General features: G+C 37.6%; 2 protein-coding genes across 9 annotated transcripts in view; one reads left to right on the forward strand and one right to left on the reverse strand.

Moving 5' to 3' along the window:
• On the forward strand, positions 1-13,889 carry LOC135111601 (zinc finger protein 277-like). 4 transcript variants are annotated; one of them, XM_064025083.1, is made up of 15 exons: positions 1-118; positions 226-598; positions 1,180-1,379; positions 1,615-1,798; positions 2,019-2,221; positions 3,700-3,835; positions 5,418-5,594; positions 6,054-6,170; positions 7,215-7,336; positions 7,575-7,674; positions 7,807-8,070; positions 9,486-9,607; positions 10,137-10,242; positions 11,967-12,079; positions 13,866-13,889. In XM_064025083.1, the coding sequence occupies exons 2-14, from the start codon at positions 521-523 to the stop codon at positions 12,054-12,056; spliced, it is 1,899 nt and encodes a 632-aa protein (XP_063881153.1). In that variant the 5' UTR covers positions 1-118; positions 226-520; the 3' UTR covers positions 12,057-12,079; positions 13,866-13,889. The 4 variants fall into 4 exon arrangements, with proteins under 4 accessions (XP_063881153.1, XP_063881152.1, XP_063881154.1 ...); XM_064025082.1 differs by lacking the exon at positions 13,866-13,889 and having other exon boundaries at positions 11,967-12,220; XM_064025084.1 differs by lacking the exons at positions 226-598; positions 13,866-13,889 and having other exon boundaries at positions 11,967-12,220.
• The window catches only part of LOC135111598 (paraplegin-like), an 18,451-nt gene continuing 3,136 nt past the window's right edge, over positions 12,198-27,512 (reverse strand). For 2 of the 5 annotated variants that reach the window (XM_064025073.1, XM_064025072.1), the window contains 15 exons: positions 22,849-22,934; positions 21,971-22,122; positions 20,839-20,963; positions 19,849-20,113; positions 19,574-19,711; positions 18,841-19,074; positions 18,469-18,636; positions 17,484-17,635; positions 16,694-16,916; positions 16,192-16,354; positions 15,687-15,817; positions 15,363-15,542; positions 13,313-13,432; positions 12,566-12,757; positions 12,198-12,481 (listed from right to left, as the gene is read on the reverse strand). In XM_064025073.1, coding sequence (XP_063881143.1) covers positions 12,329-12,481; positions 12,566-12,757; positions 13,313-13,432; positions 15,363-15,542; positions 15,687-15,817; positions 16,192-16,354; positions 16,694-16,916; positions 17,484-17,635; positions 18,469-18,636; positions 18,841-19,074; positions 19,574-19,711; positions 19,849-20,113; positions 20,839-20,963; positions 21,971-22,078 — 2,352 coding nt within the window. In that variant the 5' untranslated portion in view covers positions 22,079-22,122; positions 22,849-22,934 and the 3' untranslated portion in view covers positions 12,198-12,328. Of the gene's footprint in view, positions 12,482-12,565; positions 12,758-13,312; positions 13,433-15,362; positions 15,543-15,686; positions 15,818-16,191; positions 16,355-16,693; positions 16,917-17,483; positions 17,636-18,468; positions 18,637-18,840; positions 19,075-19,573; positions 19,712-19,848; positions 20,114-20,838; positions 20,964-21,970; positions 22,167-22,848; positions 22,935-27,512 lie in introns of all 5 variants that reach the window. The other 3 variants (XM_064025076.1, XM_064025075.1, XM_064025074.1) reach the window with 2 other exon arrangements.

Consider the following 27,512-nt stretch of genomic DNA (forward strand, 5'->3'; position numbering starts at 1 on the left):
ATCATCATCATCATCATAATCACTTAGACCCAGCTGATTCCACGCGAATTTCTTGCACTAAAAATCATCAAAAAAACACAAGAAAAACAATAGAACCTAGGGAAGACACATCAACAAGGTGAGCCGTGCGTGCACTGAGCATGTGTGGGATGAGTGAGGTGTACTTGTGTGCACATATTGGGTATGCTCTGTTTGAGAACTTAGAAAGCTATGCCCCTCTTACAGGGTGGAGACATGTCAGGCCCTGGGTTCATCTGTATTGGGTTAGGGCTTCCCGTCCCGTGACGGAAGGTTTGCCTTAAATTCGATGACTTCCGAAGACCTGTCTCAAAGAAATCCATTGTCTTTCACACGTGATGGGTTCCTGCTGTCGCTGTGAAATAGTTTGGAAGTTACAGTTTCAACATGAGATTTCTTAAGGACCCCGTGTAGAGACGCCACCTTGAGCAGCTGCAGCTCCAGCATCATTCATCCAAGGTGGACTTGGAGCCTTGGGCCTCACCCACATTTGCCGAATGTGATGGACCATCCAATAGAGATAGAGACTGCCCACAAAGCCAAGGCCGAGCAGGATGCATATTTCAAGCTGAGGAGGCGAGTAAGTTTGCAGTATTGGAGGAATATGAACCAAACCAATCAAAGAGGTAACCAAAGCCCTGCAAGATGTTGTGTTTGTAACCTCGACGGTGTACCTCATGCTCGTTGGGAAGGTTTAATGATCTTGTGTAACATTTACTATTGTTATATATGTATGGGTTGTACCTCACATGTATTGGGCTCATTCTGTGGTTAATGTTTCACATGGTTTAGTAGGCTCTGAATAAAAGAGTTCAGGACTTCTCAAGTGTGTTGTATTGAGGGTAATAAATGCACCTTCATGAAACCCAGGCAGTCACTTGCACAATCCTGACCCCTCTGCACCTGTAAATAATTACCTGTGAGTGATAATTTAGGTGCTGTTGCTCAGCACTCACTGCTGTACTCTGTTAGCACCTTTTAGAATCCCTGAACTACTGCAAGTCTTTTATTTATAGCCTTTTATCTTCTGCATTTTTCACAAATATTTTGTAAGTTTCAAGGCAATATTGATAATTCTAATATGATCTTGTAAATACTGTGTATATACATCTCTTGTAGTGCCTCAGTTGTATGTAGTCTCAGCATATTTAATTATTTCAGGTGCTGAAGGTCATCATGGGTGCCTGGGGGTCAGACTTTGCTGCCTTGGATTTCAACTTTGCTTCTGATGCTCCAGTGGTGTGCCCTTTGTGCCCCAAGAGCTTCACAGTGACCCAGGACTGCAAATTTCTCTTGCAGCATCTTCTGGAAGCTCACCACCTCATCATTGGGGAGGTGGAGCAGGTGGCTGATCTCAGACAGTGAGCCATATTAGTCTCTTATTAAGTCAGTTGGATGATCATGTTCACATATTTACCTTACGAGCATTACATTCTTCATTTATTCATGCTCAGTGTGTGAAATTATTTATAATTTTTAAACAGTTTCACTTAAAGGAGGAAGATGAAGTGTTTTAATTGCATGCAAGACTTCCTCCTCAACTATCAGTGAATAACATGTAGGATGGACTTGGTAATGGAACCCCTGGTGCTCCAGATACATCCTGTACTGGGGAAAGCTGCATCACCTGAAGTTGCAGGACTACTGTGTGGTATTCAGCACATCCAGTGAACCTGGTGTTCCTGCTGTTGATTCTTCTCCAGCCGACACTTATTACCTCCTCTGTGACAAGTTACCTGAGGACTTCAAGTTGAGGCGCTCATTAATGCAAATGAAACTGGTAAAGGCTTCCGCTCACTCAGAAAGGAACACTTTTATGGCTTTCAGCTATTTATGTTTCTACATTATGTATGTGACACCAAAGTTTTATGATTTCTGTGGAAAGCTAGGAATTATTTTAATGACAAATCAGTTCCTTTGTATCCCAATTCTGTGAAATCTTTTGACCCCTAAAAAGGTTTTATGACTGAATTACATGTTGATTTAGAAAGTTGTTGCAGAAACATGTGGTGGAACAAAAGGAGAAGGAACGTCAAGATGTGAACTTTTCTCGCCAGTGTATTTACTGCAGTGAGATAGTGACAGGGGGTGTAACCAACTGTTTCCAGCACTTGACTCACCAACACAGCTTTTTCCTAGGCAATCCTGACAACATAGTGTTTGGGGCTCAGCTCTTGGATATTCTTCATGAAAAATTGAGAAAGTATGTCAGAATCTATTTTACTTTTTTTTACAATTCTGGTGTGTGTGTGTGTGAAGTGTATACACACATGTGCACTTTGTTTAGACTACCCATATTTGCAAGGGCAAGAGCTTTATATATATGTAGATATCTTTTGCTTTGTGAATCTTGGAATTTTTATTTCCCTCTCAGACTGCTTCTAAATGGCATGACCATTATATAGTCAATGGCTCAACCTTTCTGTACACCTACATTCAAAACTTGCTTTTCATTTTTGTTTTGATGTCATTGTCCCATGTGCAGTCTTCCCAACCAACAGATGATTCCATTTCCATTTACTTTATCTCACTTACAAATTCTAGCAAATTTATCTTCATGCTTTCTTTTCATATATGTAGACAATATTAGCACTGTCATGTATGTTTCATCATTCCATCACTTTACCATTTCAAGCAGATGTTTTAGATTTATTTTTGTATGGTGATACATTTCAGATTTTTTCTGTGTGCTTCTACTCTATCTTTTAAACTATAGTGTTATTACACTAGATGAAATCTGTAACTTGTGTTTTCTCAAAAATACCTCAAAATGAGTTTAGTAAGAGGTTGCTTATATTGACTTATATTGATAACTTACAGTACTTTCACAGTATGAACCTGCAGACATACTCAGCAAATTTTCATGGGAGCACAGTCTGCCTTGAGAGTCCATTCTGTGAACTATATTTTCTCTACTATTTGTGCACAAGATTTGTACTATATTTGTACACAAAATGCAATTCACAATCACATATATGCATGCTTTCTTGTCTTTTAGATCACTTTTAATATTTTGCCATTACTATTCATTTCAGAACCTGTGAAACATTATTTTTTCCAAATATCTTGTAAACAAACTGCTAGATCAATATGACATTTTAGCACAACTTGTTTGACACCTCCTAATCAATGGCACTACTCGTACAGTGCATTCCCATTAAGGAGTTTACTCTTTGCTTTGAAAGTGAGTCTGGAAAGAGCTGAGTAGGCCTTTGAACAGGGGAAGTTTTTATGTGACATACTCGTATGTGTGAAATATATCACTCCAACACCTCTCCCTCCCCTTTACGTGTCACTACTATGTCCTAATGTCTACTTGGCTCTTGCCAGCCTCACTGTCAAAGCTAAGAGTAAGCTCCTTAATGAAACACTTAGCAATGCACTGTAGTGCCACCAATGATGGGACGGTGTCAAGTGATATGTAACAAAATGTTATGTTGATTTAACTGTTTGTTTACATAGTATTTGTGGAAAACAATGCCTCATAGGATATGAAATGGATAGTAGGCTATATTATAAGTTGAGCTGCATTTGGGAAGAAATGACTACCACTTACAAGCATCTGAATGAAGTTAAGGCTCAAAAATAGCCTGACTAAATGTAGTTTAGATCAGGCTAGAAAATATGTAACAAATTCTTTTTCCTTTCATGTGTTTTCTTGTAGATTTCTTTTTGTTTCAGTTTGCAGTGTTTGTGTTGTGAGAAAATCTTTAAGACACACAAAATGCTGCGAGAACACATGAGGAAGCAACAGCACCGTTGCCTCAACCCTAAAAACAAAGTTTATGACAAATTTTACCTCCGAAACTACTTGAGGGTAATGTAATGAGTTTGTTTTCCTTGTTTTGTAATGATATGCCTTTAATGTCATCTTCTGAAAAGAAAAGTTTATCATGTTCTGCACATAGAGAAGCCGCATCTGTCCTTAGTCTTGTGTATTATTGTTTCCAAAAGATTTGTACCTAAATGGAGTGTGATTTAAAAAACAAACTCATTTTGTTCATTATTTTTAACAATATGCTGTAGTAGAGGTGCATAGTAAATCCCTATGTAAGTGACTCTGTCACTTACTTAGGAATTATTTCTGGTATGTTGGATGTGTGAATTTTACATCTGGCAGAAAAATATTTTTCATTTGGATATATTACATAACTGATCCATGCTAATTGTGGTTGGTGAGGGTCAGTCCCATCCTCCTCTGGAGGTCTAAAACCCCAAGATATGAAGGAATATCTGTGGGTGGGTGTGTGTGTGTGTGTGTGTGTGTGTGTGTGTGTGTGTGTGTGTGTGTGTGTGTGTGTGTGTGTGTGTGTGTGTGTGTGTGCGCGCGCCTTGCTTTGACTACACCTTTCCATGGAGAATGTTGGCCTGGTATATAGATATATCACTATAACAACTAGTACTATTGTTGTTACTGTTGATGTCTGTAAGCTAAAACAGATAGAGATAAAAAGATGATCAGCTGGATGTGTAGCACTCACTATCTTACATTTCTTACTTTATGTTAGAGACTGTGGTGTATCAAATAGCTTGGTAGGTGTTAATAGGTCTGCTTCTCTTTGTTCTTCCTTTGTTTTATATTGCTGAGCATTAGACCCAAGACTGTGAATGAAAGTTGAGTTCACTAATTTGGTGATGAGAATTATCTATGTATTGAGAGAATGGTGGAGCGATTGGGTGGAAATAGAGATTTAAAAAAAAAATAAATAAAAAAAAAATAGTTTAAGAACCAAACATTATTGATAGACCTAAGAAGACTTGTATTGAAATGTCCTAGAGCAGTGGCTCTCAAGCTTTTCATGAGTGACCCTGTTTGGAACTTTTCAACCCTTCACAACCAACAGTAAAGAAAATGTATGGTGGTATACATATAAACTTTCTTTTCAAAAGAAATTAAATATGTTATCTATTTTTATCTTAACTAAGGTAATGTGATAATGGACAAAGAGCTCTAAATACACATAATCACCAACTAACTGGCCAGCTGTCTTTTTGGATGGCAGGCCCAGGCCGTGCTCTCACCAGTTCAACGTACACATTTGATGCACGAGTCATTCCTGTCAGAACCATTAGTCATTCCTGTCAGAACCATTACTAGGTGAGCTCCAGGGTAAGGGAAGAGAAGAGGGGATGAACAAGCATTATGCAATTTATATCTGACTGGAATGCAAAAAAAAATTAAAAATGCACATAAAAATTATTTGTCTTGCGACCCAAGTTGGGTCACGATCCACTTTGAGAACCACTGGCCTGGAGGACTTCAGAGATATAGATTTGTGCTAGAGACTGCATTATAGTTAACTTCACTGTGATTTCAAGTTCAATATGTTAGTAGCTTTTCAAAATGATGATGACAATGAGCAGACTGCAGGAATTTAAAAGACTTTATGTTCCTCTAGCCAGGAATGCCTTGGGAGGAGACGAAACGGAATCTGGATGAAGAGAGTGACACAGAAAGTCTGAGTGAGGATGGTGGCCACGCTGTGAAGTTTCAGGAAGAGCCAGAATGGACTGACTGGCTGGAAGTCAATATTCACCCCACCACCTGCCTCTTCTGCTCCTTCACCACTACAAAGGTTACTTTCTCACTCTCAGTTGGATATCATCATTAGTCTGAATGGAGAGGAGTGTGACATTAGACCTACCTATCTTTACATACTAGTCTGGGATGGCAGAGACATATCTTATCTTTTATGGAAACGAAAATAGATAATTAATATAAGCAAATTTGTATTAAAACTTAAAAACATGAGTGATAAGTACAACTTCTGCAGGAAAGAAAATATAAAAAATATCAGTGAATACTTCTAAGAGTGCTTGGTCTGTCTCAGTTTCTCACAACAATATAGTAGATTGTATGGACTAGTGTGCCATGTAGTTTTCATGGATAGGCATACACTACATGTGACTGTAAAGTTGGTGTGCCTTCAAAGTCCAAGATATATCATTAGTGTGCCACTAAGCAATAAAGTTTGAGAATCTCTGATCTAGTGTAACACAGCATTACCATTTTAATTTATCAATTTCTTGCTCAGGTTCCTGCAGGTCTGTTCAGCCACATGAAGGTTCACCACAACTTTGACTTCCAGCAGATCACACACAACTTCAACTTTTATCAGAAAGTAAAAGTTGTCAACTACATCCGATGTTGTGTAAGTATGACTAGAAAAATTAATGTAAATTTATGTAATTTGAGGAATAAAAGTAATCATTTCTTTCCAGTTCTTGAGTTTGGAGATGATTAGAGAAGCTGATGATCCAGAAAATCAAGGAAAAGTAATGGCATGAAGGAGGGTGAAGAAAGGATATATGAGTGGCTACTGATGACGAGATCAAGTACCAGTCATCCCAAAATGGAATTGATCGTTTAATCTTTTCTCACAACGTTACTGATATCCTAGAAGCAACAGTAATGCGAGCAGAGTTGTATTGTGTGTGCTGCTAATATAAATTACAGTGTACATCTTGTCAATTATGCTGTTGCTGTCTTTGTCTCCTTTGGTAAATATCAGGTCTTTATATAAATATAGGTTGAGCTTAGTTCTTATGTGAAACATACACGAGTATAACCTTTCATTACCCAAAGTTTATTATGCACATGAGAAAGTTACATAATTCAAAATGTAAAAATTAGCATTGGGATTTGCTTGACACATTTTAATATGTGGCTCAGACTTCTCTTTCCTACCAATTGAGACAAAGATGTTAGCAGTATGGCTCAAAAGTTATACATTACTATAATCTAAGAATTTTAGCAGCATGCATAATACAGCTATGCTTACATTAGTGTTGTTTTTAGGATAGGAAAATTATGGAATTGATTACTCTATCAACTTTAGTTTTGGATAATACTTGCTTAATCTCTCATGGCAGTTAACCACTTGTGTGGACTAGATAGTTTGGCCACATTGGAAGATGAAAAGTTAAGTGTTTGTAAAGAAGATGTATATTAGTGAAATAGAATGCCCTTATAGGAAAGAAAGGCCATTTGGAAAGAGAATTATGAGATAAAGAAGTATATGTTAAAGAGTTACCAGCAAAGGGGGATTTGAGCAAGCAAGGAGGTAGTGTCTGGATGGAGAGGTGGAGGCTCCTCTGCTATAGCCACACCCTTTGGGGACATGCATATAGGGAGTGAGGCATGAAAGAGAATAGGATACTACATATAAAATTGACGCCATATAATTCCTTACCAGATGTTGGAGTTGCAGTGTTTGCAATGCCAGAGTGTGTTTGCCTCCTGTGAGGCCTTGCAGGAGCACATAAGTGACTATACACACTGCAGACTTCCTAATCCACTTGTTTGGGACTTACCACAGTAAGTCTCCAGTTCAAATCTGTATCTTGAAAACTCATCAGACAATTCCAAGCTAACAATTTTTGTCATGCAAATTCACATTTCTGTTATTTTTCATCATGAATTAAACATTTTTCTATTGCTAGTTACTGTAAGTATTATTTGCTTTGTTCCAAACAATTATTTAATACCTAAATTTGATATATGTAGTAGCTTTCCATGTCATGAATCTATAATGCTGTTGTTTCCAACCCTGAAGGTACCACATCCCAGTGTGTGACAATGATGGTCTGTTGCAACACCTGGAGGATGGTGAGATGGATGAGCCACAAGGCTCCTTAACAAGTGTGGCTGACCAGGCAAGGTTCTTGTGGTATGATTATATCTCTGTCCTCCTAAAAGCTTTTTTTTATGAAGCTTATGTTCAGTACAGTCCAATCTCATATCCACACCTTTAAAGAAAACACAAGGTAATTGTTTTTGTTTCACAGGTGGTCTACCCTGAAGACTTACAGCCACTCAATGACTCCATCCTACACAATTCTTCTCTGCGAGAGGAGCTCACACAGACTGAGGACAAGGAAGTTGATCTGGTGGTGACATGTTTGTTCTGTTGCTATACAGTACCTGGGGAGCATGCCCATCTGCTCATGTATGCACACATGAGCACCTTACATTGCTTTGACTTCCCAGAGGTGGTGAGCGGCCTGTCCTACTACACGCAGGTGAAGCTGATCAACTACATGAGGAGAAAGGTAAATAATATGCATTTATTCTATTCCTCTACTAAAGCTTTAGACAACTGTTTTTTTTTAAGCTAGTTCAATAAAATGTGCTTAGTAATTGTTTATGATTTTTAATGGATTTAATTGTCAATAGGGGCATTCACAGTGACCTGAGTTGCCAGTGGTCACTGGCTATTGTAATGCAGAACTCAGTATACACTCCCACAGTTCTCTGGACCTGCACATTCTAAATTCACCTCTTGTGATACACCTTGATGCTACAAAACAATTGCAAGTGATTATATTAACAATATCCACAGGATCTGGTGATGCACACTCTACTGAAGTTATTATAAGCTAAACACTCACAACTAAGCTTTCATTGCTTTCACACTTATTTCTAGTCTCCTGCTACATATTTAGTTTGAAACAATTTTCCACTGGCTTCTACTGGGAATGATATTTTATCTGGCAAATCCCAAAAAGAATTGAGCAATTGTTATTTGTGCTGCAGGGATATTTTTGACAGCTGAAACTGTGTCAAGACAAAAGGACTGGCCACTGTCAGACACAATGACTTCAAAACATCAAAAAACCCAAGGCAGGAGATTAGAGTTTGCAGTGCTGTTGTAAAACCTCACTCAAAACATGTGCTGTTGTTATTTACACGAACATGTCCAAGATGAGTTGTGTTTCTAACGAGGAAAGCAGCAAGTTAGAGAAGACATTAGAAGACGCAATGTCATCAGACAAGCAGTAATTTAGGGGAGACGTTGGAAGACACAATGTCAACAGGCAATCTTCTCCAGTATCCTGCTAAGATTTGGCATCAAAACATGGTTATTTCTTTCATATGTGCCAGAATTTGTAATGTTTTATGTTAATTGTATAACTTAAATGGATATGGTAAGCTTATATAAAGAAATAATTGCATTTGTTTTAAAGTGACAATAATTCCAAATCCAAGAAAATGTCTAGTATTTAGCTCATTTTGCCATATTTCTTGCTTTTCACTTGGCTTAAAATGTTCTTAATATTGTATTAGTTTGATAACACACAAATAACATTAAGATTTATTTCAAATTAGTGATTCTTTTGTATAAAATTAAGTTTGCTGGTGAATCTGGCACATTTTCTAGACCATTATGAATGTTCCAGTTTCATAATATTTGTCTTCAAAGTTACATACTTTGTAAGGGATGGACATTGTTCCATTTCATTAATTTTTTTTTATTCCATTGCCCTTGTTATGTTTTAGTTAATTGTTTTAGAAACATTTGAAAAAGGTGTGGCATTAGAAACATACTTGTTTGTAAAGAGTAGTTCTTTGAAGATGTATCTTATGAAAAGAATATTGTTCTTTCAGCATTTAGTGTAAGAATTATTCTTTTCATTCTTTTTAATCTTTAGCATTATGTCTCTCCCTCTTCCATTTCTCCATGCAGACGGCCCAGAAGGAATGCCATGTGTGCAGTCAGGTATTCCAAGATCGAGGAGCCTTGGAGGAGCACCGAGTCTTGGCCAGCCATACATCCCTGCCTCCTAGTCATCTCTTTCAAGATCAGAGGTGAGACCTTCTGTTCGTGTACTTACCATGTGTCATGTTTATCAATTAATAATTATAGAGATTCTGGCAAAAATGTTATTGTTAAAATTTCTCTGAATATTATCCATGTTTTTCCCCATATTTTAATAAACCATGCAGCCAATACTGTGTGTACTCATTGATTCATAAGGATTCAAATGTATGTGAACTATTTTCAGTACAAGTTCTTCACTGAAATTATTTTAGCCACTGATTTCTGTTTTGGTTAGCCAACTTTATTTTATTCATTTGTATATGTTTACTTTTTAATTATAATTATTTGTTTATTTATTAATTTATTTTTATTTATTATTATTATTATTATTATTATTATTATTATTATTATTATTATTATTATTTACTTTTAGATAGGCCATAGAAAAAGAGTGTAATAATATTATGTAGATTTTTTTTTATGTAGGAAGGACACTGGCCAAGGGCAACAAAAATTAATGCTTTCCATACAACTGTATCAATTTGTGTGTTTTTAAGTTGCCTTTGCCATATTCAGCTGGCTGAAACCCATATTGGAAGGGGACGGCCTGTTGCAGAGACTGAGGGAGGATGGGGACTCAGATGATGAGGATCCAAGTGTGCCAGACTCATCAAGGGAAGAGGCAAGTGTTATCCTTTGTTAAAAAATAAATATTCTTTAAAAATAATAAAAATAATAATCATTTGAAAAATTTAAAACTGTCATAATGCTATGAAATTTAATGTAAATTGAATGGCTTTCAGAAGAGTTAAAAATTTTCTGTTTTTACATTTCTTTTCATCACTGATATTTGTCACTTAAGCTTGTATAATATTCCTTTCTTAACTGCATGTGATTTGTTGTCGCAGTTATTATTGTTTATGAAGATCTTCAAGATATATATATATATATATATATATATATATATATATATATATATATATATACACACACACACACACACACACACGCACACACACAATAATTATGATTGACATACAACCATATCAACTTAAAACTGGTCAGTCATAACATAACTCTATCCTTAGTCAACAAATAACTATAATTAGAGGAGTTTGATGAGCAATAAACAGGACAGATAAATTTAGTCTGAGCACTCACAGTACACCTGATACCGGATACTTGGTTAGTTAACATTTATGATAATTTATGCTGGTTTCGTGTCCAAAGAACGCTCTGTTTTAGAACATTTACTGGAGCCTGTGTCCATCAACCCTTGCAAATTTGCAGATACAATGGGAGGAGTATATTAAATAATAAAATACCTAACTTAGATAAATGCAGATGTAATTAGCATGTGTAAGTGTATTGTTTAGAGCTGGGTAAAATTATTCAAGGGCATTATTGGGGTCAACATCAGGCTCATGCTTCTTATCTTCTAGAAAAATAATTAAATGTTTTGAGAAGACAAACAGTTATCTGCTATTTTGCCATTAACTTATTACGGTACCCCACAAGTTTCACAGCATTAGAGTTTTGCTATCTTCAAGTTTTGTGCCGAGTCCTAAATTCTTACCATTCTGACTTTCATCCATTATTTCCTCAAGTTTTGCACTTTAGTTGTGTATAGGTCACACATTCCTGCCATGGGCATCACAGATAGTAAAAATAAATACATACATATTTCTGTGTACAGTTCACATACCTGAACATAAATATTCTTGTGGATAAATCACCTGTTAGCCACAACACTAGTCACTCCCACTTGCATGCAATAGAGGAGGAGAGGAAGGATGGGAATGGTGCCACCACATTACAAAAGAAAAAAAAAACATGAGGGTGTCTCATTACTGTAGCAGATGTGAGGGCAAAAGATACACATTCACACAGTTTAAGATGCAATGGCACTGTACTGCATATTCATGCCAGATGTGAGGACAAAACACACACTTTCACATAGCTTGAGATGGCTATGATACTGACTGCCACATCACATCAGATGCTAGGATAAAACACACTGAGTTTTAGATGCAACAGCACTGCACCACTACATCACACTGGATGTGGTGCACACACACACACACACACACACACACACACAGTTTTCAGTATGGTGCTGCTGCACAGCCTCACTGCGACATCATGCTGAATGGGAGGCCAAAACAAACTTGAACAGGTCTAGGCTGTCTGGCTGGTTTTCAGTGTTTTCAATACCAGGGGTTTCATAATCCTTAATTTAGTGCTATGCCTTGGAAAGAAAGCAAGCACAAAACTCAATAGGGTACTGTACTTGCCATATCAACACACATGTTGTCATAAAGCACAGAAATCCATAGTTATGGTGTAAATTCTGGCAACAAATTAAGCAAACAGTACACCACCACTATGAAAATTCTCTCTTTGTAGGTTATGTTTGGGGAGGATGTAGAACTTCCACAATTGACCAGCCAGCTCCAGGCTATCACTCTGGAACTGCTCAAGAATGATGACTCCTGACACTCCTGTACCTCATGCTAATGGTAACAGCCTTGAAGAAAATAATTTCTATATTTACTTGCTGTTTTCATATCATAGTTGTGTTCTCTGAGTGAATTATAGTAACTGTCCTCAAGTGGATCACAAAAAATTATAAAGAAGTATAAAATAAATAGTTTATTATATTTGTCTTATTGACATCACTTTTTGTATCTTAATCAGCATACTCAGAAAAGTGACTGTACAAATCTGCAGTAAGTAAATTTGTCTAACAAATATCTACAAATCACACCTCAGCCTTGCTTGCCAGCTTCCTTCCAGGTGTTGATCTCTCCTTCAAACTGGATAGGCTCCACCAATACCTTGTTGCTGTAGGGCATTGGTCCAAGCACAGCCTTCACATCATCATAGTTCAAGGTCTCCTTCTGCAGCAGTGCTTCCGCTAGCTATGGAGTGATAAATAAAACAGTGGCATGCATGTTTTGCAAACACAAAATTTAGCAATTTCAGAAGTTACACAACATCCTTACCAATTTCAATTTATCCATATTTGACTGTAGAACTTCTTCAGTCTTCTTGTAGGCTGAAAATATAAGGCTAGAGACTTCTTTCTCCATGACTGCTTCTAGATTGTCAGAATATGGCCGCACCCCAAACTCTCTGCTCTCTTCCTCAGGATACGACACCAGACCAACAGCATCGCTAAATCCAAATGTACGAACCTGAAAATAAACATGGAGTATATACCAAGAAAAGGTGATCAAAATCAGTATTGAATTTTTACTTATAAACTGGCTATATCTCCTTTTGTATATTTTCATGTTAATTAATTTTAACGAACTGATATTTCACTCTCCAACAGAAAATTCTTAGTAAGGAAAGTGTCAAAACTCACCAGTAAATCCTGACCACACAAATCATGGCGACATCACACATTTTGTTCATGTATTTCACTTAATACTTAGTGTGCCTTTAGAAGAAGGAAGCTGGACAGGTGTGTAAACAGTATTTGTCAATAATTTGAGAGACACATGCATTCCTAATTTGAAAGGAGAGCATTAAATCCTTATCTGGGAGCCAATACAAAGGGGACTCTAAAGAGAAAAATAGCCAAGTTCTAACAGTACTGCTTCAGTAAAGCAAGCTGAAATAATCCATTAAAAAATTATGATGAAATACTCCAATATCAAACTATGATGAAATCCTATACGGCAAATATCATTGCAACGTTTCTATATGATGTTAACACATGTCAAAAGATTTTGTAACAATATTACCATAGCATAAGCCATCTTGGTGACTTTTTCCAGGTCATTCTGAGCTCCTGTGGTGACTCTGTTGAACACCAGAGACTCAGCCACACGACCTCCAAGAGCCATACACATCTTTTCAAACAGCTGAAAACAAATTTATATTTTGAATAATAAATATATATATATATATATATATATATATATATATATATATATATATATATATATATATATATATATATATATATATATATATATATATATATATATAAAGCTCAAAAACACAAAAATGTAGTTACATTTGAGTTGCATATCCATTACCCATATGCTGGAGTGTAATCATTGTACATCTAACAGCAGCTCCTGTGTCATAGGAATTTGCCTGTATGTGGGGAAGTTGTCTTATGGGAACCCAGGCCAACATTCCTTGGTGGTACATTGCCAGGCAGGAGGGTGACAGTGGAGTTTTAAGCTGGTAATTTGCTGTACTGGTCACCTCAAGATCAGCTGCCACACATATCACTGACACTCCCTGCTGCAGCTGTACCAAGACACGACCTTTTTCTCCCATTTTCAGCTTATGGCGACCCATGGTAAAGCCCAGCAGCAAAACTGTAAGCATCCAAAATCAAGCAACAGCAAGCCACACAAAGCCTGATGGAAATCAGTTACAGATGTTGCTTCCATGGAAGCTGGACCAGCACTGTTGTGGGAGGCATTTGAACAACTACGCAATTGTCTCAGCTGCTGTCAGATGTACAATGATCGCACTCCAGCACACAGGTAGTGGATATGCAACTCGAATATATCCACATTTTTCCATGTGTACTTATCATCAGCGTTTTTGCTGTATACATTTCATTTGCAGAGTATATATATATATATATATATATATATATATATATATATATATATATATATATATATATATATATATATATATATATAAAATGGTGTGACTTGAGTTTCTGCAAACACTGAAAGAGGTGAAAATGTGTAATTCTAGGTAGAAAATTTTCTATACACATGCATTTTAAGGCTTTATTTGCCCATCAGAGATGTTGAAAATGTATGGGATTTGCAGATATGCTCTGCGTGTGGCTATGAGGTGACGGACAGACGGTTGCACTGTCACAGCCTTGGATGTGCCACCTGGTCAAATTACGAATGGTTTAATCTTATTTTTCTGCAAGCTGTATCTTATAACAAGACAAATGGTATTAAAAAGCATGTAATTTACCAATAAGCATTACATGAAAACATTATTGCAGTGATTAAAAGTACTCCTGTAAAATGCTGCATGGCATCATCACTCAGCTGTTTGCATTATATATATATATATATATATATATATATATATATATATATATATATATATATATATATATATATATATATATATATATATATATATTATTATTATTATTATGTAAGAAATGCACTGGCCTAGGGCAAGAAAATAGAAAAAAAAAATAGAATCACTGAGATGCCAGTCCTTAAAGAAAAAAGCCAGAGTGATAATCAAATATTGGAGGACAAGTGTCTTGGAAACTCCCTGCAGAAAAGCTGAAGTCCAAAGAAGGGGAAAATACACAAAGAGACAATGAGTTTTCAGAGTTTACCAAATTAAGGGATGAAATATTGACAATACTGGTTAATTCTTGCATTAGAGAGGTGGACAGAACAGAGATGAAGCGAAATGGAAAGTCTTGTGCAGTGAGGCCAATGAAGGAAGGAGGTATCCAGTTAGCAAGATCAGAGGAGCAGAGCAGTAAGCATTAAAATAGCAGTAAAAGATAGCAAGAGATACACCACTGCAGCAAAGAAAGAGACTGAAGACAGTCAATCAGAGAAAAAGAGTTAAGACAAATGCTTTTGATTCCACCCTATACAGAAGAGTGGTATGAGTGAACTCCCTATATACATGAAGTATACTCCATACATGGACAGACAAGGCCCCTATACAATGTTAGCGATTCTCCAAGATTAATCACACTAGTAATTCAAACTCAATTTTATGAATCACACTATCACCATTATCAAGAAAATTACATTACAATATTATGTTCCTTACCTCATGCTGAGTGAAGAGTTTTTGATCCTTGGGCACATACTGAGCAAAACCAAGAGCTTGGCTGGTTCTTGGCACTATGGTAACCTTGAGGAGGGCATCTGTATGCTCCATGAGCCATCCTATCAGGGCATGACCTGACTCATGGTAAGCTACAACCCGCCTCTCTTCTGGAGACAGAGCCTGTTATGACAGAAAGCAAGGTAAGAAATGCATCTCCATATACGATGGATTTCAAGGTTATTTGCACTTAAAACAATTCTCAGTTTTCTGTAAGATATTGATTTCTCTGCTTAACTGGATGGAATAATTCATACTATTTCTCACCTGTGATCTCTTCTCCGTGCCACCAACCACCCGTTCCACTGCATACTCCAAATCCAGAGCTGACACAACTTTCTTACCATACCTAGCAGCATGCAGGGCAGCCTCATTCACAACATTGGCTATGTCAGCACCTGTAGGCAAGAAAGCAAAGAGCCAGCATTACCTCTTTATTTTCTTTCTTCACATGGTGGTACACCATGAACATCTAAAGATACTATTTCCACCCTGTGTCATATTACAAAAAACTTTAGAAAAGGAATAAAATAAAATAAGTTTGACAACCTAGAACATTTCAAAAGTGTTGGTAATAAACTTCATATGAAGACCACGTAAAAAAGCTACGTTTTGGTTATTTATACACCAGTCCATCTTCAAGACAAAACATACAGAAATGTGTGGCAAAAGCAAAGATTAGAAAATCCACAGAAAAATCTAGAAATGGCTAACAATAACTTATATAAATTTTGCACATACCAGTTTACTAATGAAAACATTGTGGACTTACCACTAAACCCAAGAGTGAGGGAAGCCATTCTTCGGGAATAGTAACTTGCTGGCTTCTCTAGGACGATGCTCTTAAGGTGGTGCTCAAAGATCTCTCGGCGCTCCTCCTGGTTGGGCAGGTCCATCATGATGTGCCGGTCAAATCTCCCAGGTCGCAAAAGTGCCTGAGCAGAGTTGGATAATGACGTGTTACATATCCTCAGCCAAAGATTTTTACTCTGCAAGTTCTGCAGTACTTCTCACAATACTGTTGGCCATCTCCCACATTAATGAAGTGATGGAATACGGATAAAACACCTCTCCAATATTGTCATGATCATGCCAAGAAAAAGCCAAGCTCAAAAATATTTTGTGCAATATTAATTTCTTTTGGTTTTTATTTGGTCCTAGTTACCAGCAAACACATAATTTGCTACAGCAAATACCAAGTATCACTAACTATGTGATCTCCACCTCCTGTACATTTCCCAATGCAATGAACATCCAAGAAACATTTAACAAACCTTGTCCAGGATGTCCAGTCTATTGGTGGAGGCAAGTAGGACAACCCCTTCTTTGGAGCCAATGCCATCCATCTCTACCAGCAACTGATTAAGTGTCTGCTCAGACTCTCCAGAGCCTCCATCAAAGCCACTCTGTCCACTGGACCTCTGGCGGCCAATTGCATCAAGCTCATCAATGTACACGATGCATGGCGCACGCTTTCTTGCTTCCTTGAACAAGTCTCTAAATAAAAAAAACACATGAGTTATTACAAGTACTTCTTATTCACATATCTGGCACCTCATTCCCTGTGCATTAAGCCCTTACTATAATGAGTTATTTGGAGGAGGGCCAGATCACAGCATCCAAAAGTTTACTATAATGAGGATCATTACAGCAAAACCTTTTAATGAACAGATTCATTCACTAGTAAGCACTCAAACAGTGGCAACTCTGGGTGGTGAAAGTGTGTGAATACACAGAAAGAAACAAGACTCGCTACTGCCCAAAACCCATACACCCCATCACCGCCCACGCATGCCATGTATGAGTCCACATTTTACTCAAATTTATGAGAGGCTTGTTCAATAGATTTTGAGAAAACCCAATGTTTGCTGCATCAAGGTTAGTTATTTGGAGGGTTTAGTGTGCAATCCTCCCCTAGAAGTTGGGGCACAAATAAATAATCTCCTTATTGGGCTGGCAATAAAAATTAAACACTATCACTACATCATCAAGACTTAAAACTATATATAGCCATGAAATTTACTTATATAAGGTAAACACAAAGTATTTTATTCTTTCTCTTACCTGACTCTGGCAGCTCCCAGTCCACCAATCATCTCTGTAAATTCAGATCCATTCATAGCTAAGAAAGGTATCTGGCCCTCTGTAGCCACAGCTTTGGCCAACAAAGTTTTGCCACAACCAGGAGGGCCAAGCAGGAGTGCACCCTTAGGGACCTACAGAAAAACAAAACTTTACAATATCACAAGCTTAACATTCACTAACATGTGACCTACAATACTCTTCTGTCAGTTTATAGTCAAGAACACGTCACAATTTAAAAATCATATGCTATCAAAGTAATAGCTGATATCACAGGGAAGGCAGAGATATAGAATGCCATCATACAATTCTAAAGACTAGATTAATATTAGTCTTTCAATTAGTCATTATGAGATTTATTGCCCCATATGGTACCAAATCCTAAAATTTTGAGACCAGGCTCATGGAATACTGGTAAGTACAAGATATGAATTTCTTTTGTGAATTTGCAGGTACATTCAGTAATGGTAAACCCTACACTATGCATTGTAGAGCCATAGCATTGCTTATATGGATTTAAAAGACCATCTCTTCTGCTCTTCCCCTCTCCATACCAGGACTGGCATGGAAAGAGAAAATTTCCTGGCCAGAACAGCAGGATCACTTACACTCCTGCCCTACTGCCCAGGCTTGCCCCCTTGCAATTTCTTCCTCTTCACTAAAATGAAGCTGCAGCTGAAAGGGTGCCATTTGGGCATCATGGCAGAAATTCAATGAGAATCAGAGAAGATGCTTGATTGAAGATAGCTTCAAGACCAAGACTTAAAGAGTGCATTTCAGAAGTGGCAACAATGCTGGGAGCACTGTACTGTTAATCAAGAGGATTATTTTGAAGGAGATAGTGCCCAAACTTAATTCAAGTAAGTACTTTCTTCTATATAGGCCCAGTTTCAAAACTTTTTGAAACTACCTTGTACTCGTATATCTTGTACACAAAGAATGAAAGAAAGGCTTTGTTTCATCCTACCTTGGCTCCAAGAGTCCTGTATTTATCAGGATTCTTTAGAAAGTCAACAAATTCCATGACTTCCTGCTTGGCCTCTTTGGCACCCGCTACATCAGAGAATTTGACGCCTCGCCCTGACCCTGGCAGCAGAGGATCAATGATGGTGAACTTAGCACGAGTCATCTGAGACTGAAAGGAAATGGAATCACACCAGAATATAATAGCCATGCAAAGAGGAATAAAATCAATTAATATATTTCAAAGATGTCTGTCTATATAACCTATGAAAACCTGAAAGGGTTAAATGGCTACAAGACCAATTATCATAGAATGATTACTATGACAATCTATTCAGTCAACAATCAGAAGGCAGGAAACAAAGCAGGAACCCACCATTCCCTCCATGCCTAGTGGGCCTCGGATGTTCATGTTACGAGAAAGGAGGGAGACAATGATGGCCACCACGATAATAGAGGCCAGCAGACGACTTGCTGTGTCTCCACTCCGTTCATACACCACTGGGATCCCCTGATCTGGTCGTATCCCCAGCTTACTCTCTGCTTCTCTCAGCCTTTCCTCAAAATGCTGCAGGTCCACTATATTCATGTGGTAAGTCCTTTGTTCCATCTACAAGAGAACATCATCTCTTACACTTATGTCATTCTGTAACACATAACTCTTGACTTCTCTGATAACAAATAATATACCCATTCACGTAAACTTTGGATATCAGCAAGTTCTGGTATTCTGTATGAACTACAATATTAACATGAATATCTTCCTAAATATAAAGGTATTTCTTTATACACAATTTGTGTTTTCTATATGTGAGGCTGCATCTGTGAAAGAAGAAAAACATGCATAAAAACAATCTATCTATATGTATATACCAGGCTGAGATCTCCCTTTTAAGTGGATAGCTCAAACAAAGAAACAAATAAAGGATAAACATTATAAACAAAAATACTTTGTTTTCCTAGGAAAGATTTCTAGTCCTCTGACACTTGATTCCCTTTTACACCATACAAAGGACATGGAAGCATATTTCTAATTTTATAAATAAAGTGTTTCAAATGATGTAGTAATTATGAGACCTAGTGACAAAAAATGCATATGGGAGTTGTACCTTCTTGCCCTTGACGACAGCACCCTCATGCAGGATGATGGTCACAATGTCTAGGTCAGGCCGCACAATGAGCTCCTCCACTTCCCCATGTGCCAGCATTTGATGCACAAACTCATTCCAAGACACATAGCGAGCAATCTGACATGGATGTTTTAGTTATTTTTTTATACAAATATGTCATTCCACATCAAACAATGTAATGATCAGTACTTGCTCCATAAAACTACAAGAGTATGTTCTTCATTTTCACTTCAAGGTTGATATTTTGATCTCACCTCAGGCTGGTTGCTGCCTGGAAACAGGAGGGAGATGATGGCAATGAACATATAGGCTGTTAGCATCCACAAAGCAGCCTTGGCCAGCATGCCTTTCTTCTCATCATCATTGTCTTTGTTGCCATTGCTGCCTGAACCTCCCTGTGGTTGGCCAGCACCTCCTCTGCCTGGTATCCCTCCCTGGCCAGGCTGGTTGGGCTGAGGGGGGCTTGTATGGAGATAGCAGCGTAATAGTTCACGTTGTTGGTATTCCTTTACACCAGATCTACATAATGCAGAACAGAAATTTGTAACAGCAATAAAAATTTTCAATCTTGAGATTCTTTGAATAAAGTCACATATTTCTTTCTCATTACTATTATGAAGTTTTTATATGCATGTATGTATGCTTTGCTGAAAATGGCCTGTGAACTCTTCAGAGAGCAGCACAAATACCACTAATGAAAGACACATACATGGAAATATAAGAATGGACTTTACATATATAGATGAAAGATGGTGAAGAAAATAATAACATCTTTTATAAGACCCCACACTGGAATGTGCAGCAGTGGTATGGAATCCACATTTAAAGAAACAAATTGCTAAACAGGAGAAAGTACAAAGAACAGCAACAAGATGTTTACCATCCACAAAAATTGATGTGCCCCCTTAAAAAAAATTCCTGATCCCCCACTATAGTGTTGCAGTTTGTTACTTCTTAGCCCACCATCATCATCATTAGTTAAAAACTATTTCTTTACTTGAGACACAACACATTCTGAACTAAAAAAAAAACAATCAATCATTACACAGTACAATATATCAGATAAATGTACAATTTATTTCCTTTGGTTGCCACAAATTTGAACAGACAAATGTAATGAAATAATTAATTATCATCCTTTTCATTTTAATTTATTCATAATAGGGATGAAATTGAAAAGGCAGTTCGGTAAATGGGAGTAATAAATATAACTACACTAACTTAAACCTTCATATCAATCATACCTCTCAAGAAGCTTTGTGACGGCAACAAACTCCCGGTTGATTTTTGTCAATCTTGATGAAGGCAATGCTTGTATATACTTCTGGATGAATGTCTTTCTTAATGGGAAGTAAGCAGCAAAAGTTCTCTGAGGATATCAAGCAGTTTGTCAGGATCAAACACAAACAAAAATGGAGAGGTCAATACTGGGAATAACTGAGAAATCAACCAAGACAAAGAATTTAAAAAGAATAATAATAATAATTCAAACTCATCACAGAGCCATATTGGAGATGGGCATGCTGCTTGAGTACATGAATAACAGACGAGGCAAAACACTGACTGAATGGATCCAAGACTTAGAAAGTATGAAGAGTAGAAAACTAAACAGTATTATTATATAAATGCACCTATCTCATGGCAAAAAAACTCATTGTTCTAAGTGAAGCACTTGGCTCACATATAACACAGTAGTGTATATCTTTATCGCCACAAACTGTTCATTCCTGAGATATTAATTTTTATCAAATTTATCATTTCCTCCATGAACCCACATGACCTTGCGCCATGATGGTCTGCAAGCAGTGTCAGGAGGAAGGGGAGTGAAGAAGGATAAAGGAGGGGAGAAAGAAGGATAGAGAAGAGGATTTCATTAGTGCATGTGTGAAACAATGCCTCAGCCAATCAAAAAAACATTTCTAAAAAATCACCCTATAGGTAGGCTGTATTCTGCAAGGCAGGAGGTAAGAGCTTGATTTTTTAATCAGTCTCGGAATATGTCTCAGTGCGGTGGCTGTGAATGCAATTACTTCAAGGCAATAAGAAAATTTCACAGCAATAACAAAGCTTAGCCACCTCCCATTACTGCTTTCTCTTAATCTATGGAATAACTCAGTCAAGTGCACAAAAATGTAAAAAAGCTGCTCAAAAGAAGTTCAAAGGTGACAGATTCTAACAGATTTGCCAATGTAACTGTGAAGTCCTGATACTCTAATGAAATAGTTGAAGTCATAAGAAAGTACAAAATAAAGAAGCAAGCAAAGAATTCCTGAGTTTCCCAGTGCATCTAATAATATCAATTTTTTATGTACAATATTAAAAACTCCTTCACAAAATGTTTACAACATGTAGTATGAGATAAGTTGTGCTCCTTACCTGTGAGTGAGTCTGAGGCAGGTGTGCAGGACACCTGCGCATCAATGAGCACAGCACACTAACTCGGCTCCATGCAACCCTCATTGCACTGTGACTCACTCGCTCCATCCTTCCATCAGTTACAGGAATTATACCTAAACCTCATCAGCTTTCTGTAGGAAGAATGATGTGGCATCTCGTAAAGCAAAGTCATCACCTGTAAGTAGTACATGAACTGTTCTCACAACTAGGATCAAAAGTTCACTTGCCAAGATGAAGTCCCATCCACAGGAATCAGAGAGCACAGTTTGCATTTTATAATGATCAGATTAGAATAGAATGAGATTGGTATATCTGCCATATAATACACTGTATTCATGTCTGGTGTATTATCTATAACAATTACTACATATATCACATTTCAGCTTGTGCTTGTGCATCTTCTTACAGTAATTAATTTATTAGAGCAAGTGTCCTGCTTTCTTATTTATTTATTCATTTTTAAGTTTAAAAGAGGAATACTACAGAAGCAAGACTCGTCACCTGTTCCTAATAATTCCCCCCTCAAAAAATGTCTACTGACTCTTACCTTTGCATGGATCTCTTCCTGCATACACTAACTTTAACTTTCCTCTTTGCCTTATCTCTCATATACTGCAGCATCCATTCCTCCCATTTCAGTGTAGCTTGTTCTCTTCTACCCACTGCACCTTATTAAATTATCTTAGCAATCTCATTTTCTGTTGTACGGACCCAAACATAGCCCCACAACCCTGTTTGAGCACAAGGTGCACCTTTTGCTTGATCGGTAATGTAGCGAACTTTCATGCTTCGAGTCCCACTTCATACTTTGTTCTGGAGACATTTAGGTGCAAATAAAATACCACAACACTACTCACCTTAAACTGGTCAACAAATCCTGCACACAACGGGCCTGCGTTTCATCACGTCTCACCGTCACGGGGCGCCCGTCGCCTGTGTTTACCTTGTGTAACAACGAACAGAACGAACAGCTGATGTAAGGCAGGCAGCCCGAGATATAGACATTCCCCTCCCACCACCCCCCTGACGACAATCCTTCACCTGTGTGTTCTGCATTGTCAGTCTGTCATCATAGCACAATTACAATTTTAACAATTCCGATAAAACACAATCGAAATTATGAGACAGATTAGAATCTATAAATCATAAAATGCCTCGGTTAGGCTACACATGGATTATGGCCTAAATACGAAGAAAAGAGGGAAATTCCCAGAAGTAAACGCTGAAAATCACATTAATTTAATTTACAAGTGACCAACACGTACAGTGATATAGGACAATGTTCACTCACAGAGTAATTTGGTACTCTGTTATCACTCACTATATTCTTGTTTACTTGTTTCATTGTTATTGTAACATATTTCACTGACAACGAAACAATAGTAATGAAACTATAATAATGTTAACAATGCGTAAAATATATATATATATATATATATATATATATATATATATATATATATATATATATATATATATATATATATATATATATATATATATATATATATATATATATATATATAATATGGTGGTAGGACTTAACACTTGCACAAGGAATAAACTTTTTGTTTATTTATTTATTTATTTATTTTTTTATGTAGGAAGGACACTGGCCAAGGGCAACAAAAATCCAATAAAAAAAAATATGCCCACTGAAATGGCAGTCCCATAAAGGGTCAAAACAGTGCTCAAAAATTGATGAATAAGACGTGTCTTGAAACCTCCCTCTTGAAGGAATTCAAGTCATAGGAAGGTGGAAATACAGAAGCAGGCAGGGAGTTGGGAGTTCCAGAGTTTACCAGAGAAAGGGATGAATGATTGAGAATACTGGTTAACTCTTGCGTTAGAGAGGTGGACAGAATAGGGGTGAGAGGAAGAAGAAAGTCTTGTGCAGCGAGGCCGGGGAAGGAGGGGAGGCATGCAGTTAGCAAGATCAGAAGAGCAGTTAGCATGAAAATAGCGGTAGAAGACAGGTAGATATGCAACATTGTGGCGGTGAGAGAGAGGCTGAAGACAGTCAGTTACAGGAGAGGAATTGATGAGATGAAAAGCTTTTGATTCCACCCTGTCTAGAAGAGCAGTATGAGTGGAATCCCCCCAGACATGTGAAGCATACTCCATACATGGACGGATAAGGCCCTTGTACAGAGTTAGCAGCTGGGGGGGGGTGAGAAAAACTGGCGGACATGTCTCAGAACACCCAACTTCATAGAAGCTGTTTTAGCTAGAGATGAGATGTGAAGTTTGCAGTTCAAATTATAAGTAAAGGACAGACCAAGGATGTTCAGTGTAGAAGAGGGGGACAATTGAGTGTCATTGAAGAAGAGGGGATAGTTGTCTGGAAGGTTGTGTCGAGTTGATAGATGGAGGAATTGAGTTTTTGAGGCATTGAACAATACCAAGTTTGCTCTGCCCCAATCAGAAATTTTAGAAAGATCTGAAGTCAAGCATTCTGTGGCTTCCCTGCGTGATATGTTTACCTCCTGAAGGGTTGAACGTCTATGAAAAGACGTGGAAAAGTGCAGGGTGGTATCAGCGTAGGAGTGGATAGGACAAGAAGTTTGGTTTAGAAGATCATTAATGAATAATAAGAAGAGAGTGGATGACAGGACAGAACCCTGAGGAACACCACTGTTAATAGATTTAGGAGAAGAACAGTGACCGTCTACCACAGCAGCAATAGAACGGTCAGAAAGTAAACTTGAGATGAAGTTACAGAGAGAAGGATAGAAACCGTAGGAGGGTAATTTGGAAATCAAAGCTTTGTGCCAGACTCTATCAAAAGCTTTTGATATGTCCAAGGCAACAGCAAAAGTTTCACCAAAATCTCTAAAAGAGGATGACCAAGACTCAGTAAGGAAAGCCAGAAGATCACCAGTAGAGCAGCCTTGACGGAACCCATACTGGCGATCAGATAGAAGATTGTGAAGTGATAGATGTTTAAGAATCTTCCTGTTGAGGATAGATTCAAAAACTTTAGATAGGCAGAAAATTAAAGCAATAGGACGGTAGTTTGAGGGATTAGAACGGTCATCCTTTTTAGGAACAGGTTGAATGTAGGCAAACTTCCAGCAAGAAGGAAAGGTAGATGTTGACAGACAGAGCTGAAAGAGTTTGACTAGGCAAGGTGCAAGCATGGAGGCACAGTTTCGGAGAAGAATAGGAGGGACCTCATCAGGTCCATAAGCCTTCCGAGGGTTTAGGCCAGCGAGGGCATGGAAAACATCATTGTGAATAATTTTAATACGTGGCATGAAGTAGTCAGAGGGTGGAGGAGAGGGAGGAACAAGCCCAGAATCGACCAAGGTAGAATTTTTAGCAAAGGTTTGAGCGAAGAGTTCAGCTTTAGAAATAGATGTGATAGCAGTGGTGCCATCTGATTGAAATAGAGGAGGGAAAGAAGAAGAAGCAAAGTTATTGGAGATATTTTTGACTAGATGCCAGAAATCACGAGGGGATCTTGAAAGGTTTTGACATTTTCTGTTAATGAAGGAGGTTTTGGCTAGTTGGAGAACAGACTTGGTATGGTTCCGGGCAGAAATATAAAGTGCATGAGATTCTGGTGATGGAAGGCTTAAGTACCTTTTGTGGGCCACCTCTCTATCATGTATAGCACAAGGACAAGCTGTGTTAAATCAAGGTTTAGAAGGTTTAGGATGAGAAAAAGAGTGAGGAATGTATGCCTCCATGCCAGACACTATCACCTCTGTTATGCGCTCAGCACACAAAGACGGGTCTCTGACACGGAAGCAGTAGTCATTCCAAGGAAAATCAGCAAAATACCTCCTCAGGTCCCCCCAACTAGTAGAGGCAAAACGCCAGAGGCACCTTCGCTTAGGGGGATCCTGAGGAGGGATTGGAGTGATAGGACAAGATAAAGATATGAGATTGTGATTGGAGGAGCCCAACGGAGAAGAAAGGGTAACAGCATAAGCAGAAGGATTAGAGGTCAGGAAAAGGTCAAGAATGTTGGGCGTATCTCCAAGACGGTCAGGAATACGAGTAGGGTGTTGCACCAATTGCTCTAGGTCATGGAGGATAGCAAAGTTGTAGGCTAGTTCACCAGGATGGTCAGTGAAGGGAGAGGAAAGCCAAAGCTGGTGGTGAACACTGAAGTCTCCGAAGTCTTGCTACATTTCCATTAGTCCACAGACAACCAAGCAATGGTAATTTCCCTATAAAACTCCATTTAGTCAGTAAAATTTCATACAGTAACTTATTTCTTTCCATATTGTTCTCGGGAGCAATTTGGATGGTGGGAGCGAATTTGTTCTCATCGTGCCAAATTGCTCCCGAGTCCAAATTGTTCCTGGGAAAAATTTTGACCCGGTAGCGTTTTGGCACGACACCATCCACCGCCCTACTCAAGGAATATATAAACATCTCTGAGTTTATATTCCTTGGTCCCACTTCACTTCCGCACCCGTACTGTGCTTTAATACATTATTTTTGTGACTGCTGTTGCAGCGTTAAAATATGATCTGCATAATGAAGAAGCTTTTAAAGGAAGATGCTAAAGAGATGACCACAGTTTAATCAAAGATTATCGAGAAACATGAACGAGATGTCCACGTGGTCATTGTCTGTTGTTGTTGTTGTTGATGTTTTATCTGGAAATAATTTGTATACATAATAACGTGAAAAATTATTTTTATATGAATATTTCGAGTAAATTGAACTATGAGCCTTTACCAGGAACGGCTTATACTCGCGATCAAGGTAATATATATATATATATATATATATATATATATATATATATATATATATATATATATATATATATATATATATATATACGTATCAGTGATTTGGATTTAAGGAATGGATTATACAATTCGGATTATGCTACCACTAATAAATCTCTTGAACTACAGGTGTGTGTGTATAATAATAATAATAATAATAATAATAATAATAATAATAATAATAATAATAATAATAATAAACGGTTTATTATTTAGGCAGTTAACAAACTGAAAATGTACGTGTGTGTGTGTGTGTGTGTGTGTGTGTGTGTATGTGTGTGTGTGTGTGTGTGTGTGTGTTTGTGCGTAATGTAAGTGTAAGCATTTTTTTCTTATTCGTATTTTTTTCTCTCTCTAGGTAATGTGTGTGTGTGTGTGTGTGTGTGTGTGTGTGTGTTTAAGCAAACTTAACCTAATCTCTTGAACTACTGGTGTGTGTGTGTGTGTGTGTGTAATAATAATAATAATAATAATAATAATAATAATAATAATAATAATAAACGATTTATTATTTAGGCAGTTAACAAACTGAAAATGTACGTGTACATTTTCAACACACACACACACACACACACTGCATAAGCATATGTACAACGAAAGACAAGGCAACACACACACACACACACACACACACACACACACACACACACACACACACACTGCATAAGCATATGTACAACGAAAGACAAGGCAACACACACACACACACACACACACACACACACACTGCATAAGCATCTGTACAACGAAAGACAAGGCAACACACACAC

The sequence above is a fragment of the Scylla paramamosain genome, chromosome 22 (assembly GCF_035594125.1).
Source record: "Scylla paramamosain isolate STU-SP2022 chromosome 22, ASM3559412v1, whole genome shotgun sequence".
In the NCBI taxonomy this organism is placed as follows: domain Eukaryota; kingdom Metazoa; phylum Arthropoda; class Malacostraca; order Decapoda; family Portunidae; genus Scylla; species Scylla paramamosain.